A 16,468-nucleotide genomic window follows, 5' to 3' on the forward strand; every position below is an offset into this window, starting at 1 on the left:
GAAGGGTATAATATAGACGGCCCCGCCCGACTTTAGACTTTACTTACTTGTTTTAAAATAATTTTGTTACTTCCTCATAACGCTGACAATGACTATAAACAATATTTGTTTATAAAAAAATATAAACAAATTGTATATCATAAAAATCTAACACAATCTTGGTCAATTTGTGGCTTACTTATAGAAGTTCTAATCACTACCGTTTGTTGTTTGACGGTTTATCACGCAATAATCGGCTCTAAAGCATTGAGTTCGATATATAGCCCCTGCGATCGTTTCACTCGGTAGCAGCAGCCTATAGTACATCACACACGCAAAGAAGGAATATGATCGCCTCAAACATGTTTCAAGAGCAAAATGTTATTTTTGTATGGTGACCCTGTAACATGTTTGCCACTAAAATGTTATTTTCTTGTCAAATATAACATGCTTGCCGAAATCAGATACATGATTTCCGAGAAAATAACATGGTTGCGAAAACCATGTTACATGGTCACCACCCAAAAATAACATTTTGCTCTTAAAACATGTTTGAGGTGATAATATTCATTCTCTGGATGCACCCAGTTGCTCACACCAAATACACTGCAAAAGCTTCTTTCCTTAGATATTGTTGTTGTAAAAGTTGTTACACCCTCCACCATAGGATGGGGGTTAGAGTATATACCCTTCAAGTAGTTATTATTCACGTAGGTCGGATGGTATTGCAAATGGACCATAGCGGACCACTTTTACGTATAGCCCCCATATAAACCGAACCCCAGGTTAGGCCTGCGGAGCCTCTGCGGGGATCAAATTTCATCTGATTGTTAGGTGGTGTAAGTATATGGTATCTAACTACCATGCAAAAATTGCTTCATATCGGTCCATAATTATATATAGGCCCCATATAAATCGATCCCCAGATTTGACCTTCGGAGCCTCTTGGAGGATTTAATTTCATCCGATTCGGTTGGAATTTGGTAAGTTGTACTACGATATGGCCGCTAACAATCATGCCAAAATTGTTCCAAATCGGTCTATAGTTGTTCCAAATCGGTCTATAGTTATCACATAATTGGTCATCAGTTCATAATTATAGGTTAGGTTAGGTGGCAGCCCGATGTATCAGGCTCACTTATACTATTCAGTCCATTGTGATACCACATTGGTGAACTTCTCTCTTATCACTGAGTGCTGCCCGATTCCGTATTAAGCTCAATGACAAGGGACCTCCTTTTTATAGCCGAGTCCAAACGGCGTCCCACATTGCAGTGAAACCACTTAGAGAAGCTTTGAAACCCTCAGAAATGTCACCAGCATTACTGAGGAGGCATAATCCACCGCTGAGAAACTTTTTGGTGTTCGGTCGAAGCAGGAATCGAACCCACGACCTTGTGTAGGCAAGGCGGGCATGCTAACCATTGCACCACGGTGGCATAATTGTAAATAGCCCCCATATAAAGCGACCCACATATTTCACTTTTGGCTCTCTCATTACTACGCAACAGTTCGATTCGTAATTATTCATAGACTCCACATTATACACCGATCAAGAACTGAATTATACACATACGAGTATTTAATCGGTCTTTTTTGTCTAATATATACCCCGTATGGACCAACTTACAAATTGGAACACGTTGTGAAGAAGCTTTAAGATACCTACCTACTATCATAGACCAATTAATTCGTTTGTAGATTTCAGTCATTAGTAGAAGTTTCTACGCAATCCATGGATTCAGCCTGGGCGAACTTACAGCCGTGTATACTTGTTTTATGTGAATTCATTCAATTTTTGCGACAAGGATTGGATGTGTCCAGAGTTATCTGGTGGTTCGTCTTGAGGGTTTGTAGGTCTGCCGTGGGAGGTCACTTTCATCCGGTGCAATGAGCGGTGGTCGAGCTCCGATCAGAGCATTAGACTATTCAGTCTAATGCTCTGATCAAAGCTCCGATCAGAGCATTAGACTATTCTTTTAGCTTCTCACTGTTTCATCTACATTATCCATGGATATTTGGCTTTGTCGTCTATTAGCTTCTCTAGACTCTTAAGAAGGATTCATTTTCATTTGAATGGGGCGGTATTGCTTTTCACGGATAAAAACAATATTTGTTTATGTCCTTTTTCCTGCGATATAGGATAAGGGGACATAGCCAACAACCACGGAATAGTTCGGTCAAGAAAGCTTGCATTTCCGCCGTTATAATACCATAGGTTGCCAAGCTACTTAAAGCAATATATGATGATGATTTTACACTCCTTGGTACATAGCCGGAATTCCAACATTTTTGCTCCTCATTTAATACATTTCCGTATGGAATAGAATTGATAACCTGTTAAAAATTTTCGAGATATTGTTTTATTGTATGGATCAGTATCTAGTACATTCGACTACCAACAATCTACAGGAAATTGCCCATCATTGTCACTTAAGTTATATAAATATTGACCATATACGTATTCCAGAAATTTCTTGATATCAATCAGAGATCAACAGAATTCAACAATACTGCTACGTAACATAATTAATTATTTCTGAAGTGTAAACAATATCACAGTGTCCACTAACATTATGTGTCAATATAATTATGATTTAACAGATAACATAACTTATACACCACTTATAAACATTCTGACATAGATAATGATAGCGTCCAGAAAGCTATCAACATTTCTCGAAACTGTGAAAGCAAAAGCAGACTATGCCATTTTTAGTATACACCTGTGATCATAATAAGACATAAGATATATTTACTCTCAATATTATCAAGATCCTTATGTAAATATGCTCTGATAACTTAGCGATAAATCAGTTTATGTTTAAACAAGACAATTATTTACACACTTCACTTTATAAGACAATCGTGTAAAGTGCGCGTTTTAAAAAGTGAATTGCATACCAATTGTCTGTAGATAGTGGCCAAATCAATAGACATTCAGACATAATTTGATTAATTTGTTCAAATGTCCTATTAACATACTTACATTTTTACTTGACAACAATTTTGAATAAATGAAATGAATTTGCGCGCTTATAATTGCAATAGACAGGGTCATGGGAGGACTCGAAATAAAGAGTGAGATTGGAGAAAAATATTGTTTTTAATTATAAAAGTTCTTGTTGCATCAGCGAATGATCAATAAGTCAAAAGTGACGTTTTTGTGGAAAGTTAATTATGAGCGTGTACAGATCGTCGCGTTTACTATACCATCAAGTAGGACATGGTAATTATACCCTTCACCACTACTGTGGTACAGGGTATAATAAGTTTGTGCATTGGTATGTAACGCCAAGAAGGAAAAGTCTGAGACCCATCGTTTAGTATACCGATCGTCTTAGAATTAAATTCTGAGTCGATTTAGCGATGTCCGTCTGTCTGTCCGTCTGTCTGTCTGTCTGTCTGTTGATGTATTTTTGTGTGCAAAGTACAGCTCGCAGTTTTAGTCCGATTGTCCTAAAATTTGGTATACGGTCCTGTTTCGGCTCTAAGACGATCCCTATTGATTTTGAAAAAAATCGGTTCAGATTTAGATATAGCTGCCATATATATTTTTCACCGATCTGGTCATAATTGGCGTGTATATCAACCGATCTTCCTCAAATTCCGTACATCCGAATATTTTATGAGTCTCGAAAAACTTGCAAAATATCATCCAAATCGGTTCAGATTTAGATGTAGCTCCCATATATAGCTTTGGCCCGATTTACACTAATTTGCCCACAGAGGCCAATTTTTTGCTCCGATTTAGTTGAAATTTTGCACAGGGAGTAGAATTAGCATTGTAGCTATGCGTGCCAAATTTGGTTGAAATCGGTTCAGATTTAGATATATCTCCCATATATAGCTTTCGCCCGATTTGCACTCAAATGACCACAGAGGCCAATTTTTTGCTCCGATTTAGTTGAAATTTTGTACAGTGAGTAGAATTACCATTGTAGCTATGTGTGCCAAATTTGGTTGAAATCGGTTTAGATTTAGATATAGCTCCCATATATAGCTTTCGCCCGATTTACACTCATATGACCACAGAGGCCAATCTTTTTCTCCGATTTAATTGAAATTTTGCACAGGGAGTAGAATTAGCATTGTAGCTATGCGTTCCAAATTTGGTTGAAATCGGTTCAGATTTAGATATATCTCCCATATATAGCTTTCCCCCGATTTACACTCATATGACCACAGAGGCCAATTTTTTGCTCCGATTTAGTTGAAATTTTGCACAGGGAGTAGAACTAGCATTGTTGCTATGCGTGCCAAATTAGGTTGAAATCGGTTCAGATTTAGATATAACTCCCATATATATGTTTTTCTGATTTGGACAAAAATTGTCAAAATACCAACATTTTCCTTATAAAATCGCCACTGCTTAGTCGAAAAGTTATAAAAATGACTCTAATTTTCCTAAACTTCTAATACATATATATCGAGCAATAAACCATAAATAAACTTTTGCGAAGTTTCCCTAAAATTGCTTCAGATTTCAATGTTTCCCATATTTGTTTGTACTAACATAGTGTTCCACCCTAGTCCATTAGCCGACTTAAATTTTGAATCTATAGATTTTGTAGAAGTCTGTCAAATTCTGTCCAAATCGAGTGATATTTAAATTTATGTATTTGGGACAAACCTTTATACATAGCACCCAAAACATTTGACGGATGTGATATGGTATCGAAAATTTAGATCTACAAAGTGGTGCAGGGTATAATATAGTCGGCCCCGCCCGACTTTAGACCTTCCTTACTTGTTTTTTACTAACATTGTGTTCCACCCTAGTGCATTAGCCGACTTACATTTTGAGTCTATAGATTTTGTGGAAGTCTATCAAATTTTGTCCAGACCGAGTGATATTAAAATTTATGTATTTGGGACAAACCTTTATATATAGTCCCCAACACATTTGACGGATGTGATATGGTATCGAAAATTTAGATCTATAAAGTGGTGCAGGGTATAATATAGTCGGCCCGCCCGACTTTAGACTTTCCTTACTTGTTTTGGTCTTCTTTATGTTCCGCTTGACAATAGCCCAGTATTTCTCAATTGGGCGGAGCTCTGGCGTGTTGGGAGGGTTCTTGTCCTTGGGAACCACCTGCACGTTGTTGGCGGCGTACCACTCCATGGCCTTTTTACCGTAATGGCAAGATGCCAAATCCGGCCAAAACAGTACGGAACAACCGTGTTTCTTCAGGAAAGGCAGCAGACGTTTATTCAAACACTCTTTAACGTAAATTTCTTGGTTGACAGTCCCGGAAGCTATGAAAATGCTGCACAGGTACAGATGGCTTGCTAAACCAGATATTTCTTTGCGAACTTTGACAGTCTTATGTGCTTGAAAATATCTGCTACCTTTCCCCTTACTTTTGCCGTATAAAACTCCTGTCCCGGAAGCTGCTTGTAGTCGGCTTTGACGTAGGTTTCGTCGTCCATTACCACGCAGTCAAACTTCGTCAGCATCGTCGTGTACAGCCTCCGGGATCGCGCTTTGGCCGTCGTATTTTGTTTATCATCGCGATTTGGAGTCACTACCTTCTTGTAAGTCGATAGTCCGGCTCGTTTTTTGGCTCGATGCACGGTTGTAGACGATACACCCAGCTTATTTGCGGCATCTCGGAGAGAGAGGTTAGGGTTTCGCTTGAAACTACCGGCAACTCTCTTTGTCGTCTCAGCTGCTTCCGGTTTTCGATTTCCCCCCGATCCAGACTTCCTGCACGCTCACAAAAAATCGCTTCTGTAACATATACTCCCAAACATATTTTGCTTCAAGCATATACATTTTTGGCTATTGCCCAAACATTTATATGTTTGATCTCTTCCAATATATAATATGTTTGAAAGCATATAACAATATATGTTTGGGTAGTCAATTTCCAAACATTTTGTATTTTTGCATCCAAATTCAATAATGTTGTCTTCCAAAAAACAATATGTTATTATGTAAACATATAATATGTTTGGAAGCATTTTGCACCCAAAAATATTATATGCTTAAAAAAATCCTCCCAAATAATATTGTGCTCAAAATTTTATTTATATATTTACAATCATAATGAATTACGAAAATAAACAGGTAATATAGGTGCTAACAACATAGGTTTTCGACCTGAATGCTCAAAATTTTGTTTCTGCCTAATTGTATATTCCCCCACATCTTTCTCACTTCCACGAGATTTTTTAGTTCTTAGCACTTTTTTCTGTGATACCAACATTGTAGGAGAAATTATTCAATTTTATGATTTTTTTTATTTTAATTTTACCTTTTGCCGGACGGGGATTCGAACAGCGGACCACACAGTTTGTAAGGATCAAAGAAGTAGTAGATCAGTTGCCCAAGGAAAAATAAAATGTTAATTTTGTAATAACAAGCAACAACCACCAACTTAATTCAATATCGCTCCCTGTTAAACAGCGCTCCAAGCTACTAAACACATATATGTTTATAGGCTATTTCTAAATTAATATATGTTTGCATCCAAGCATATTATATTTAAAAACATTTTATGTCCCAAACATAATATGTTCTAACATGTTAACATATATGTCCCAAACATGTTATGCTAGTTTATGAACATTATATGCTTGCACTCAAAAATATTGTGTTTAAAAATTTGTTTTCCAAACATATAATGTTTATAGCCAAACATATGAAAAACAGTCTTTTTCATCCGTGTGGCTGTCGACAAACGTTCCCCAAATACTTTAATTACATTTGTAACGGTTGATTTGGCAACTTTGAACGATTTTGCCAGCTTTGCGTGCGAGTAGCTCGGATTTTCGCGATGCGCGAGCAAAATTTTGATACGCTGCTCTTCTTGCTTGGACGGCATTTTGACAACTGAAGAGTGAATTCCAAAATAAAAATAGGAGCAACATTCAACACACACACACCTTCAAAATGAGGGGTGTTCAGCTTTTTTAAATGCAAAATTGAAAGAAATACGTCAAGTTTATATTGACGAAATTTTTACCGTATCACCCTTTACCCTTTTGCCCATTCAATTTGGAGACATCGGTGTAGAAATCTATACAATGTTTATTTACGCCCTCTAAAAACCGTGCAAAATTGGTCTAAATCTGTCCAAACTTATAAAGGGTGATTTGTTAAGAGCTTGATAACTTTTTTTTAAAAAAAAACGCATAAAATTTGCAAAATCTCATCGGTTCTTTATTTGAAACGTTAGATTGGTCCATGACATTTACTTTTTGAAGATAATTTCATTTAAATGTTGACCGCGGCTGCGTCTTAGGTGGTCCATTCGGAAAGTCCAATTTTGGGCAACTTTTTCGAGCATTTCGGCCGGAATAGCCCGAATTTCTTCGGAAATGTTGTCTTCCAAAGCTGGAATAGTTGCTGGCTTATTTCTGTAGACTTTAGACTTGACGTAGCCCCACAAAAAATAGTCTAAAGGCGTCAAATCGCATGATCTTGGTGGCCAACTTACCGGTCCATTTCTTGAGATGAATTGTTCTCCGAAGTTTTCCCTCAAAATGGCCATAGAATCGCGAGCTGTGTGGCATGTAGCGCCATCTTGTTGAAACCACATGTCAACCAAGTTCAGTTCTTCCAGTTTTGGCAACAAAAAGTTTGTTAGCATCGAACGATAGCGATCGCCATTCACCGTAACGTTGCGTCCAACAGCATCTTTGAAAAAATACGGTCCAATGATTCCACCAGCGTACAAACCACACCAAACAGTGCATTTTTCGGGATGCATGGGCAGTTCTTGAACGGCTTCTGGTTGCTCTTCACTCCAAATGCGGCAATTTTGCTTATTTACGTAGCCATTCAACCAGAAATGAGCCTCATCGCTGAACAAAATTTGTCGATAAAAAAGCGGATTTTCTGCCACTGATTTTGGTAATAAAATTCAATGATTTGCAAGCGTTGCTCGTTAGTAAGTCTATTCATGATGAAATGTCAAAGCATACTGAGCATCTTTCTCTTTGACACCATGTCTGAAATCCCACGTGATCTGTCAAATACTAATGCATGAAAATCCTAACCTCAAAAGAATCACCCTTTATTTAGCACCCTCCCCCCCCCCAATATACACCGATCCCCATTTTTGAAATCCGAAACATCGTGGATGAGTAAATTCCATCCGATCCTAATTAACAGATCTTAGGATTAAATATATTTCGTTATGCCAGATCTTCGATGGCAGAAGGTGCGGCCAAAATGCGACGAGGTTTATTTTAGGATTTCGTCCATATCATAGCCCATTTTAAATAAAACCAATTTTTTCACATTTCGTTTCAGGGGATTACTTTATTACAATATAAAGATGATTCTATTTTAAATTCTACATTTATACAAATGCAAATTGAATGATCATAACATTAAAAAATAATAATGATAAAATTCGTAAAAAAAAGAACTTAAAATCTTAGAGATACAATTACTGGGGTGTGATTACATTCGAAAATTAGTTTAACCTAAAAATTACCATATGTAGACCATAACCGAGGCATGGTACGTTGCGACATAAACTGACGGAAGGGATTAATTCGAACGTTCTTAATAATGCAATTTGGTGATAAATCAATCTGGAATAGAACATGGAAATAAATGAAGGTAAAGACTGAAGACGGGAAGCACAATTTTAGCCAAGCAGAAAAGCTAATGGTTTAATGATCTTCGGAATGCGCATATTTCGGGGCGTTTTTTATATTTTTTTGAGCTAGGCTCTTGCATTTGCTTGTGATGCATAGATGCGTATAAGCCATTCAGGCCAAAAGTAACTTACAGCTTGAGCACTAGTAATCTTCATGGGCTGCTTGCCAGGACATACAATGAACGATTCATGGCCGGCCAATAGGGGAGCATTAACAACGCTAGGTCTAGGCAATGGAGGTGGACTCAAAATGGGAGTATTGAAAATGGGTCCAGGACGATAGGAGGGAACTTTAGGATGTACTGGTATATGATTGCCGTTGTCGATATTGTTTGATATAACTGAAGGATTCAGAGAGGATGATGAGGCCCCAGAGGCTGTAAATGGAAAAGAGAAATTGTTGTTTTTCGTTCATCACTGATAGACCAATATTTAAAGATGAGGTGAACTTACCCTTGACATAAATTTGAAATTCACATTTGGCCGAAAGACCATCTTCATTAGTGGCTTCATAATACACGGAATGGGCACCCAATCCAAAAAGTTCTCCAGGCAGCTAAAAGTAAAGTCAATTCAATTTACTATGCTTTGTCCTATCTCTCGCCCAGCTTACCCTTGACTTATAGACCTTCTTTAAGGGTCCATATTTACTGGTGAATCGTGGCTCCTCCCATACAACGGACCTATACATTTGATGCTCTCCCATGGTCACCTCAAATGAGGGTGTACAAAAATCTACTGTTAGACCATTGGCATGACGTACATTTATCACTGTCTTACAACGAGCCTTGCGACCTGTTATGGGATCATGACCACGGAATACCACAACATAAGTTCCTTCACCTAAATGGGCTTGCAAATCCTTTGTCCAGGCTGGTGATGACTCAATGTAACGATAATCCAAATTCGTTATGGGCTTTTGCAAGATGATGTGAGTTGTACGCTCGTTGGGAGCAAGGAATACTGTGGTATTTCGAGGGCATTTGATAAAAGGCCTTTGGACACCAACACGAATGCCACCAACACCACCAGCATATGGTGTTACTTGGAAACCGAAATCAGGACGAGCATTGAAGGTTGTCGGCACTGTATTACTATTTGGCATTGCAGCTGGGTAGGTGGGCATACTTGGCAATGCCATAGGTGTGAAACCATTTGATACACCCAGACGCGGATCAACAACACCGGGCGCCGCAGCCGCTGTTGCCATTGGCATGCAATCAAATGTTCCATTATACGACCATTGCTTATGGGATGTGCAGACAGCTACTGCTGCTCCAGCTGGCACATGGCCAGCATTACATTTAAGATGGCATTGTTCACCCACACTGATTTTACCAAATGTACAGGATGCCGGTGAAATGATACCATGTTGGGGCAAAGGCATTTGGGGACACGTCATTGCTGCAAACAGAAAAAAAGAACAAAACGATAGCAAAAACACCTCAATCTCAATGAAATCACAAAGAAGAGCAGGCCTTTCAAGTCCTCTTTACTTACGCAAACACACACTCTCATGGAGGTCCCATTGCCCAGAGGCATTGCAATGGCGATGAGAGGGACCTTGAAGTTCGAAACCAGGATTACACCAAACCTTGCAGCGGGTATTGTAGAAACGTTTCTTCTTATGGCGATATTTGGTACAATGGATGGCCCCATTGGCAGGAGCTTCCAAGGGTTGACAGTGGTCACGCATTTCTTGAACAATTTGGCAAGTTCTACGATCAGCCCCCAAACGTTGGCCCAAGGGACAGCGACATTCAAAACCTCCATTGTGATTGAAACATTCACCGCCCACACAACCTCCATTATTGTCCAGGCATTCATCTATGTCAGCACAATCGCGCCCATTCTCCAAACGATAGCCCTTGGGACACAAACACTCATAGGAGCCATTGGTATTGCGGCATTGATATTGGCAAACTCCCGGAAGGGAACATTCATCAATATCTTCACATTGGCTGGGATCATTACGTCCGAAAGTGTAACCCGCTGGACATGTAATGGGACATGGATCTCCTGGGTTCTGGGGTTTGGAGCCATCAGGACACGTACATTCGTAGGAGCCAGGAAGATTGCGACATTTAAATGAGCAACCACCATTGTTCACCAAACATTCATCGACATCCACACAAGTCTTACCATCCTTATCCAAAATCATACCTGTGGGGCAAGAACAGCCTTGGCTGGGATCACACATGTGGGAGCAGCCCCCATTATTCTCTGAACACTTAGAGTTAAGGCAGGTTTTCTCATCCTGGCCGAGAGTGAAACCCTCAGGACAAGCACACAAATAGGAACCCATGGTATTGTAACAATCATGACTGCATCCATGGTCAGATGCATCACACTCATTAAGATCCACACATGCCGTTTGGGTCTCACCCAAATAATAGCCACTGGGACATGAGCATTTATATCCGCCGTCGACATTCACACAACCATGGGAGCAATCATGTTTGCCCTTAGCACATTCATCGATATCCAAGCAAGTCTTCTCATCGCCGGCCAACTCGAAACCTGCCTCACAAGCACAGGCATAAGACCCTAAAAGATTTACACAGATGAAGCTACAATTTGCATAGCCCTCAATGAGACACTCATCGATGTCCAAGCAAGCATGACCATTGGATGATAGAATGAAGCCTTCGTGACATGAACATGAATAACTGCCTATGGTGTTCAAGCATTGGTGATCGCAACCGCCATTTGAAATTAAACACTCATCATTGTCCAAACACAATTGGCCATTTGCTGAATCCAAATGATAACCCCTTGGACAAGAACACTCCACTTGACCATTGGCTGAATGACAGGCATGAGAACAGCCACCATTATCCTTTAGGCAGAGATCCACCAGTATGCAGGTTTTATTATCAGCATCTGATAGCAAATGGCCCGGAGGACAGGAGCACTCATACGATCCCGGGAGATTCATACAAAAATGAGTACAACCACCATTCTCTATGGAACATTCATCGATGTCTAAGCATGATTGTGAAGATGACTGAGATTCGGGTGATAGGAATGACGATGATGATGATGACGCATATGATAATGGACTGACCGAATACGAGGTATTATACAAATGGTAATGATGGGAATTTTCCTCTAGCCGTTGATCGAATGGTAATGGAATGATATTTAGGGCTAAACCCAAAGCATAGCCTTTGGGACATAGACATGTGAAGGACCCATTAAGATTTTCACAAGTCATCTCCGGTTGGCAATTGTGCAAGCTAAGAGCACACTCATCGATATCAAAGCAATAATCCTTGAGAGGACCATTGAGGAATTCAAAACCTGGATGACATGAACATGTAAACCCACCTGCTACATTGGTACACAATTGGTGGCAACCACCATTATTGATCTGACACTCATCAATGTCCAAGCAAGATTTGCCATTGACATCCAAGATGAAGCCCTCTTCACAGGAGCATTCGCCATTTCCGTGGCAAATGTGATCACAGCCATTCTTATTGACCGCACACAAATCCGATTCCACACAATTCAACTGCGAGTCATCCAATACCAAATTGCCAGGACATTCACAACGGAAACTATCACCCTGAGGTAGACACTCATGAGAGCAACGATTTTCGCTACAAGGATCGTTAACGTTACCCAATGACTCACAAATACCCTCGGCATTTGGTTCCGAGCCATCTTCACATACACAATTGAAGAGTCCCGGTAAATTCACACACTTCAGAAGGCCACAGAGATCTGGTTGCACCTGGCATTCATTAATATCCACACATTGGTGGTCATTACCCTCAGGAAGGAAATAACCTTCGGGACATTGGCATTGATAACCTCCTTGGGAATTTAAACATTGATGGGAGCACAAATGGCCTCCCTCCATGCATTCATCGATGTCTACACAGCGATTGCTCTCCTCACGATAACCCGCAGGACAAAGGCACATAAAACCGAATTCATTTTGGGCTTCATTGCAGCTACCTGGAGCACATAAAGCTGCACCATTTTCACGCTCACAAGCAGTTTGACTCTCAACGCAGGTATAGCCATTGACCAATGCATATCCTGGCGGACATGTACACTCAAAGCCTCCTGTTGGTAAATCTTCACATTGATAGGAGCAACGAGTTCTATTCAAAATAGGATTCTCCAAATCGGCACATGTATCCGTGGTGCATGTGCGACCATCCTCACTCAAATGCATCATAGATGGGCAATAGCATCGGAATGAGCCCTGGGTATTTTCACAATAATGGGAACATATTTTATAGGCCGCCCCATATTCCTCCTCCTCGGCCACAATGGAACACTCATCAATGTCTACACAAGTTCGCTCGTCCTCGGCCAAATCATAGCCGGCTGGGCATGTACACTCGAAGCTGCCTTCAGTATTGACACACATCTGACAACCGCTTGTACCCTCGGCACATTCATCCACATCCACACACTGACCGTTGAGGGCTTTGAATCCAGGTTCGCATTCTTGGGTAGCGGGCACTGAGCCGGGTTCAGAACTTTCTTCGTGTTCATCATGGGTATCTGAATGCTCTTCACCAATCACCTCAGTTTCATTGGTACCTTCATTATTGTTAGGTGAGTTAACACAGCGATAAGAGCCTGGAGTGTTTTCACAGCCATTCGAACATTCCTCAATGACTTCCGGCAATTCACATTCATTGATATCTAAAATGAGGAATGGAATGGAAAATTATTTCAGCAACACCATTTAAAAAGTTTTTCTATTTGTGGGACTTCTAATTGGATTTAATGGATAATTTTACACTCAAAAAAAAGTGAACCCTATATTTCACTAAAGCTGATTTAATTCTCTTTTAGTTCATGGAATTATTACGTTTTAAGAAAGTTTCCATGCCATTAACAATTTTTTGCGTACGTAAGTTAACTTAACTAAAGCAGAAGAAAAAATTATACACAATTGAAGTATAAAGTTGAACTAAATTCGTGTCTCCCACAAAATAGTTCAGAATTCCTTAATATTTGTAAATTTTACCAATAATGCGTCCATCATGAACTTCGTATGGCACTAAAGACATTTTTGCAATTTTGAACTCCAATTTTTTCGTTCAAACTACGAAATTTTCTTTAATAAGTGAAAAATAATAATTTTGTCTGATAAATCTTCTCAAATTTGTCGAAAATTTTTTACTTGTTTTTGCGAAATCGGAGCGACATCTGCGTTTATAATACTGTTTAGTTAAAATTTTCTACAATTAATCAAATTTTTCAACAATTAACTAAAATTTTCTTTCCTGGTGGGTTCACTGTTTTTTCAGTGTAGGATCAGGTGCAGACCCATAAAGAGCATAAACCTATTTCGTATATCAATTTTCAATTGAATGGGTAGGTAGCAAATAGGTATCTGAGACAAGTTCGATCTCGATATGAGTTTAAAAGAAATGATCCGAAATGTGAAGATCAAACTCCATGCCGCAATGGTAGAAAACTTGCCCGTGAGATGATCATATCGCTAGAACTGATATATCTTTGATATATTGAAAAATGAGCTTGATTTAAATCCATTGAAGTTCGAAAAAGTGTTACAGTTAAGCGATGCACAAAAAGAGTTCGCTTGCACAAAAGTGGTAAGTTATCGAGTTTGTTTTCCTCTTATTATTTATTATTGAGGAGTTTGTGAACAAACAAAATGATCGGGCTTACTTGCCAAAGAGGTCAGCTGAAAATTTACACCTTCGATTGGCAACTAGAACTCAAGAAAGAAAGAAACAAAAAACAGTTATGAGAATTACACAGAAAAAAGAAAACAATTTTATAGCAAGCAAGAATGAACTACGTCGTGTGAAAATTGAACTAAATTATACTTCACATTTTGAGATTTCCACAAAAACCGTTTTTAAAACGAGGAACATTTAATGCCTTGGTGTACTTTTTAACTACAACTCACGAAATTTTACCCTCTCAAAGGAGAATAAGTGAACGAAAAATAAAGAAGAAAATCATTGGCGCCAAATCATGACTACTTTAACCATACTGTAGTTCATTCTTACTGGTTTTTGGTCATGGTTTGGTCATACGGTCATTGAACTTCATATTCACATTTAGTTCATAAAATGTTTTAGACATACTTAAAAAATGGAAAATTGATTGGGCTGTGCAAAATTTCGACAAAAACAATAAAATTTTACTACAAACAAATATTTTTGATACCCTCCATCATAGGATGGGGGTATATTAACTTTGTCATTCCGTTTGTAACACATCGAAATATTGCTCTAAGACCCCATAAAGTATATATATTATGGGTCGTGGTGAAATTCTGAGTCGATCTAAGCATGTCCGTCCGTCCGTCAATCTGTTGAAATCACGCTAACTTCCGAACGAAACAAGCTATCGACTTGAAACTTGGCACAAGTAGTTGTTATCGATGTAGGTCGAATGGTATTGGGCCATATCGGTCCACTTTTACGTATAGCCCCCATATAAAGGGACCCACAGATTTAGCTTGTGGAGCCTCTAACGGAAGCATATTTCATCCGATCCGGCTGAAATTTGTCCACATCGGTCCATAATTATATATAGCCCCCATATAAACCGATCCCCAGATTTGGCTTGCGGAGCCTAAAAGAGAAGCAAATTTCATCCGATCCGCCTGAAATTTGGTACATGATGTTGGTATATGGTCTCTAACAACCATGCAAAAATTGCTCCACATCGGTTCATAATTATATATAGCCCTCATATAAACAGATCCCCAGATTTGGCTTGCGAAGTCTCCAAGAGAAGCAAATTTCATCCAATCCGGTTGTAATTAGGAACATGGTGTTAGTATATGATCTTTAACAACCGTGTCAGAATTGGTCCATATCGGAACGTGGAACGTGGTGTTAGTATATGGTCGCTAACAACCATACCAAAATTGGTCCAATCACACAAAAATTTTTCCATATCGGTTCATAATCATGGTTGCCACTAGAGCCAAAAATAATCTTCCAAATTTTATTTCTATAGAAATTTTTGTCAAAATTTTATTTCTATAGAAAATTTTGTCAAAATTTTCTTTGTAGAGAAAATTTTGTTAAAATTTTATTCGGTTCATAATAAAATTTTCATCATAGTCAAAATTTTATTTCTATAGAAAATTTTGTCAAAATTTTATTTCTATAGAAAATTTTGTTCAAATTTTATTCGGTTCATAATCATGGTTGCCACTCGAGCCAAAAATAATCTACCAAGATTTTATTTCTACAGAAAATTTTGTCAAAAGTTTATTTCTATAGAAAATTTTGTTAAAATTTTATTTCTGTAGAAATTTTTGTCAAAATTTTCTTTCTATAGAAAATTTTGTCAAAATTTTTATTTCTATAGAAAATGTTGTGAAAATTTTATTTCTATAGAAAATTTTGTTAAAATTTTATTTCTGTAGAAAATTTTGTCAAAATTTTATGTCTACTTTGTCAAACTGAATTATATACGTAATGGATCGATCTTTTTTGATTTAATATATACCACGTATGGACTTACATACAATTTAGAAGATGGTGTTAGGAGGTTTTAAGATACCTTCCCATCGGCAAGCGTTACCGCAACATAAGTAATTCGATTGTGGATGGCAGTGTTTAGAAGAAGTTTCTACGCAATCCATGATGGAGGGTACATAAGCTTCAGCCTGGCCGAACTTACGGCCTTATATACTTGTTTAGGTTTGCGACTGTCGCAAAATTGTAAACGTCGTAAGTAACAAACGTCGCAAATTGAAAATACTTCAGTCGCGTCGCCTGGGCACCGAATTCGATGATATCCAAGATGATGGTATGTTCGAAAAAGTTTTAGTTCTCCGGAATGTTCATAAAATTATAAACAGATTTAAAAAAAGTAGAAGCCAGTAGCCTCATTTCAGAAGAAGA

At 38.5% G+C, this 16,468-nt stretch overlaps 2 protein-coding genes across 4 annotated transcripts in view; one reads left to right on the plus strand and one right to left on the minus strand.

The window, feature by feature from the left end:
- The window catches only part of Snmp2 (Sensory neuron membrane protein 2), a 691,945-nt gene that overhangs the window by 224,525 nt on the left and 450,952 nt on the right, over positions 1 to 16,468 (plus strand). The window lies entirely within an intron of this gene.
- LOC142234478 (uncharacterized) overlaps positions 8,235 to 16,468 on the minus strand; it is a 45,907-nt gene continuing 37,673 nt past the window's right edge. For 2 of the 3 annotated variants that reach the window (XM_075305629.1, XM_075305628.1), the window contains 5 exons: positions 10,101 to 13,268; positions 9,214 to 10,004; positions 9,054 to 9,156; positions 8,733 to 8,977; positions 8,235 to 8,532 (listed from right to left, as the gene is read on the minus strand). In XM_075305629.1, the coding sequence (XP_075161744.1) occupies positions 8,422 to 8,532; positions 8,733 to 8,977; positions 9,054 to 9,156; positions 9,214 to 10,004; positions 10,101 to 13,268 (4,418 nt within the window). In that variant the 3' untranslated portion in view covers positions 8,235 to 8,421. The remainder of the gene's footprint in view (positions 8,533 to 8,732; positions 8,978 to 9,053; positions 9,157 to 9,213; positions 10,005 to 10,100; positions 13,269 to 16,468) is intronic. The other variant, XM_075305630.1, reaches the window with a different exon arrangement.

This window comes from Haematobia irritans, chromosome 4 (assembly GCF_050003625.1).
Source record: "Haematobia irritans isolate KBUSLIRL chromosome 4, ASM5000362v1, whole genome shotgun sequence".
NCBI lineage: Eukaryota > Metazoa > Arthropoda > Insecta > Diptera > Muscidae > Haematobia > Haematobia irritans.